The 5,000-nt window shown below is 46.6% G+C and overlaps 1 protein-coding gene across 3 annotated transcripts in view; it reads left to right on the forward strand.

Annotated features, from left to right (window-relative positions):
• The window catches only part of arhgap4b (Rho GTPase activating protein 4b), a 31,849-nt gene that overhangs the window by 16,397 nt on the left and 10,452 nt on the right, over positions 1 to 5,000 (forward strand). For all 3 annotated transcript variants that reach the window (XM_076276991.1, XM_076276990.1, XM_076276993.1), the window contains exons 8-13: positions 73 to 294; positions 1,502 to 1,603; positions 1,917 to 2,102; positions 2,262 to 2,346; positions 2,561 to 2,588; positions 3,577 to 3,673. In XM_076276991.1, coding sequence (XP_076133106.1) covers positions 73 to 294; positions 1,502 to 1,603; positions 1,917 to 2,102; positions 2,262 to 2,346; positions 2,561 to 2,588; positions 3,577 to 3,673 — 720 coding nt within the window. The remainder of the gene's footprint in view (positions 1 to 72; positions 295 to 1,501; positions 1,604 to 1,916; positions 2,103 to 2,261; positions 2,347 to 2,560; positions 2,589 to 3,576; positions 3,674 to 5,000) is intronic.

Here is a 5,000-nt window from a genome sequence, read left to right on the forward strand (position 1 = left end):
ACTCTGATTCTAATCCATTGCATAATGAAACCGTCTTTTAAATGGTGTTATCTTTTTTTTCCGATGCTCCAGTGCACAGATCTGGGGTACCACCTGACGCTGACGCGGGTCATGCGGGGGTTCCTGTCCCACCGGCACCGCATGCAGCAGAACCTGAAGAACGGGCTCCAGCAGCTGGACAGCGCTGTGACCGGACTGGACCAGGGCCAGGACCGCGATGCTCTGCTGCAGGCCCACAACGCTGCCTTCTGCCTGCCTTTCCGCTTCCAGTACCAGCCCCACGAGGGGGACCAGGTCCGATCCACCACCCACACACACGCATCAGCCTAAGACCCTTTAGAACCTGAGCATTTTACTGGTTAGCAGCCCAACAGCGTTCGGAATGTCCTCTCGTATAGTGTGCTATGTAGTGGAATGGCATTGGAGAGCATTGAGTGAACCTGACCCAGTGATGTTTGCACTTACGGATCTCGCTCATGGTGTTGATGTAGCAAATAGATTGAGCTAATAGAATTATTAGAATAGCCTTGGAGAACCGACAGAGCAGGTTGAGTGGGCAGGAGCAGAATTGAGGACCGCTGCTTTTCAGAGATCCATGATAACTGAGTCTGTTCACATTTGGCTGTCTCAAAAACCAGCAGGGTGACAGACACCCACATGACAATGATATTGCTAATAATGGATCTCTGGCAATCACTGCAAATTACCAGTGAGTAGGACGTTTATCGGTATTGTGTCCCATCCCATCACTGTGAGACGCTGCAGAGATTCATATCGGTCTCAGCCTACACACCGATTACAGGAAGGAGACAGGGAAAGTAAGAGAGGGAGCGTGGGAGAGAGAGAGAGAGATTGAGAGACTGTGTGGGAAACAGAGAGAGAGAGAGAGAGAGGGAGAGATGTGTGCTATCAATTCTCTTCTCCCTCTGTTCATCATCCTCCTCTTCCTCCAGCTTCAAGTGTTTGTCACTAGTATCATTCTAATGACCATAAAACCTTATAAGCTGTGTTCATACCAGTGTTTTCTTTTGTAATGTGACCTGCTCACTCTGCCTCCATTTTGTGGGCTTCCAGGGGGCTCCTGTGCTGCACAGTTTCCATCTATCTCTCCCCTGCCACACCTGCCTAAGCTCAGCAATGCTGCGCTCCACACTTTATCTGCATACTCCTGAGTTAGCTTACAATGGGCATGATGCTTACATAAGGAAGTAAGCCAGCAGGAGGTGTCAGAGCAGAGGCTGATGGGATACCTGCTGTTGTTGTAGTCATGGGCGGACTGGCCATCTGGCATACCGGGCATTTTCCCGGTGGGCCCAGGGATAAGAATCCCTGGGCTAGCTTCTGTGTGAGGGTCGATGTTGGGCCCTAGCAGTATCTGTTTGTGTGTGTGTGTGTGTGTGTGTGTGTGTGTGTGTGTGTGTGTGTGTGTGCGTGTGTGTGTGTGTGTGTGTGTGTGTGTGTGTGTGGTATTTTTAATCGATTGATTCTCGCTCTGTCTCAGGTGTGTGAGGTGAGTGCTGAGTGCCAGGTGAGATACGAGTTGGAGACCAGATTCCAGCAGCTTCAATCAAGGCTCGCCTCCGTTACCTTGGAAACAGAAGAGGTATGGCAGATTTGGCTGAAGTCTTCTTCACCAAATAGTTTTTTTTCCCTTCACGCACATAACAAATGGGATACAACAGAGTGCAATTTTATAGCATGGAGATTCAATATTGCAGTCACACTTGCGCACGGATTTTAAGGATATAATTATTATGCATAATCACCCGCAAGGCATTGTAATAAAACTATATTTCCCAGAACTCAGTAATAATCGAACAATCACCTTTAGCAACAAAGTGTTCATAATTGCCCCGATTGCCCCCAGTTATCTAATCTCTTTCTCCTGTCTGTTCCTGCCTGTCTTTACCTTGCAGATTAGTAAGACACTGAAGGCTACCCACGCTGCCTTGGTGGATAGCATCTGTGATGATGACTGCAACCCGGCTCCCGATTTGTCCTCTACCGTCTCTCTGGACACCACCGGTGACAGTGGTGGGACCAAACTCCCACTGGCCAAGCGTCGGGCCAATCAGCAGGAGACAGAGACCTACTACTTCACAGTAAGGATCAATCTGATTGGTTGAGATGGCTCAGCTGTAATAAAGCGCCATTATTTACGTTGCGGATGATGTAGTATACAGCACAGTAGCAACACCAGACGTGGTAGTAATTGATCAATCAGCATAGATGTCATTGTCAAATTAATTTGCCCCTCACAGAAAGTCAAGGAGCACCTCAGTGGCAGCTCTCTGATCTCCAAACTCCAAGTCAAACATGACCTACTGAAGGAGGCCATTCAGAAAGGTAAAGATGAAAGGCTCCAACCCTACTGTACCTCACATTACATTTCCGCTCATGGCATCCCAAGTGTGAGGTTTCTCTTCAGTCCTGCAGGGTCTGTATAATGATTAAGAGACATATGAACCAGACAAAGGAGAAGTGTTGCTCAGAGATATTGTTCTTCTTTCTTTTCTTTTCTCTTTATCTTTCTCTTTTTCTTTGTTTGACTTCCCTCCAGCGGAGGCCATTGACAGCGACCCCTCAAGGTACCCACACGTCTCTCCATCTGGTTGCTTTTTCCTGTCTCTCTCTCTCTCTCTTTGGCTTTCCTCTCACTCGCCCAGAGTCCCAGAAACATTTTTTATAGCTGCCAAAACATGGCACTAATCCAGCTACACATATGGTCCTATTTCTCATGTGAGTGTGTGTGTGTGCATATGTGCCAGCGTGTGTGTGTGTGTGTGTCTGTGTGTGTGTCTGTGTTTATGTTTGTGTGTATATGTCTGTGTAGACTCATGGATGATGCAGGTATGGGTTTCATGGGTTTGTGTGTGTGTGTGTGTGTGTGTGTGTGTGTGTGTGTGTCTGTGTGTGTGTGTGTGTGTGTGTGTGTGTGTGTGTGTGTGTGTGGTGTGTGTGTGTGTGTGTCATGTCCTTGTTCTAGTGAGTGGTGTGATTTCACATACACGTGGGTATGTATGTGGATATGTGTTTTGGCACAAACCGTGTGTGTGTGTGTGTGTGTGTGTGTGTGTGTGTGTGTGTGTGTGTGTGTGTGTGTGTGTGTGTGTGTGTGCTGCCAAGGCTTCTCATCAGCAATGGTGGTCTCTTCAGAGTCTGAGAGAGCAGGAGACCGACTCTAACAAGGGCAGAGAAATCTCAGTACACAATGTGGGTTCAAAACAAAACATGTAGGCGCCTGGTGCAGTCCTCATGTCAGCAAAGCAAATTTACTTACAGTGTGCATGAATGTATGATGGCAGTTTGTATATGTGTGTGTCATACGTGTATGTGTGTATGTGTCTCTCTGTGTGTGTGTGTGTGTGTGTGTGTGTGTGTGTGTGTGTGTTTGTGAGTGTGTGTGTGTGTGTGTGTGTGTGTGTGTGTGTGTGTGTTTGAGGTGTGTGGTTTGCATCATGGCACATATTCGTTTTTTTTTCTTGCATGAGAGATGTCTGCATGTGTGTGTTTGTTTGATTTTCCCCGTGCTGGAATGTCACACATGTGCACTGCTGGTGTATGTATGTTTCCCAGAATGCCATCTGGTAGGGCACTGCGTGTGCGGAAGGCCAGGCCATGCTCCCAGTACAACCACAAACTCTTCTCTGGAGACATGCTCTCCTTCATCCAGGTACAGCCGCACAGCCTTCCCAGTGTCCCTTGCTGCTGCTGCTGCTGCTACTGCTGTCTGCTCTGTCCCTAGTCTCTACACTGTCACTGACTTTGCTGGCGCTTGTAGCCTCATTAGCTTGTAGCCTCATTAGCTTGTAGCCTCATCAGTGCTGTGCTAATGTCCTTGATCACTTGCTACTATTTGTTTGTGCAGAGTTGTTACCACAGAGTGGCCGTTGCTTCAGTGTTTCCTGGTGCACAGCGGTGTTGTGTCATTGTGTTTTGTTGTGATGTCACAACCACACAGACCACCGTGTCTGCGTTAATCGGCCCCCGCCTCAGTGTTTGGGTCCTTTCTGATGACATCACCAGCTATTTATGCATTTTGGCCACCCTTTTGTGTTGTGAGCATGATTTCATCCCTGTGTGTGTGTGTGTCATCGTGACACGTTGCCTGTGCTGCCTACCTGTCATTCTGCAGACTTTGTTTGTTGTTCTCTTGTGCGTCGCCGTGACTCCAGTAACCCAGTGTTGGGGTTTCAGTTCCTGCCAGCCTCTAACTGCTGTACTAAATGACTAATGCCTGTCTGAAATCTGCACTCAGCTCCTTCCCAACCCCATACATACCCCTTATATCATAGATAGATAGATAGATAGATAGATAGATAGATAGATAGATAGATAGATAGATAGATAGATACTTTATTGATCCCCAAGAGGAAATCCAAGGTCTCAGTAGCATACAGACATCCCACACAACATGCACTTACAGCAGAAATATAAGTATAAACATATAACAAAACTCCACTGTACAATAGAGACAGTAGAAGATAAGAAAACTAACAAAACTAAATACTAAATATACTATATAAATTAAATTTAAAAAATCCAGTGTGCTTGAGGGTGATCAAGCATGAGACGCTTGCAGTGACAGGGCCGGGACTGGCCTGTAGTTCTGTGTGCATGGTAAGGTGCTCAAAAGAGTGAGTGTCATGGTGAAGGTGCAAAAAGTAGCCCAACAGTAGTCCTGGAGTTCTGTGTGCATGGTAAGGTGCTCAAGAGAGTGAGTGTCATGGTGAAGGTGCAAAAAGTAGTCCAACAGTGCAAGAATAAGGTCTAGAGACCAGCATAAATAATATGGACAAATAAGAGAGTAAAGTATAATGTAGACAAGGTAATATATATATATATATATATTTTTTAAAAACTATGTCAGTGCAAGATCAAGATCATGGCGGGCTCTGTACACAAAATCCGATGAAACGTCCTCCAACTACTTTTTGTTGGCCCTTTCGGTCCTCTCTCTGCAGTTGTCAGTGTCACTGTCTCTCATCTGATAGATTGCT

Source organism: Alosa pseudoharengus, unplaced genomic scaffold, assembly GCF_046254945.1.
Source record: "Alosa pseudoharengus isolate Yale_2024_CS ecotype anadromous, Long Island Sound unplaced genomic scaffold, YU_APseudo_1.1 YU_APseudo_1.1_scf_9, whole genome shotgun sequence".
NCBI lineage: Eukaryota > Metazoa > Chordata > Actinopteri > Clupeiformes > Clupeidae > Alosa > Alosa pseudoharengus.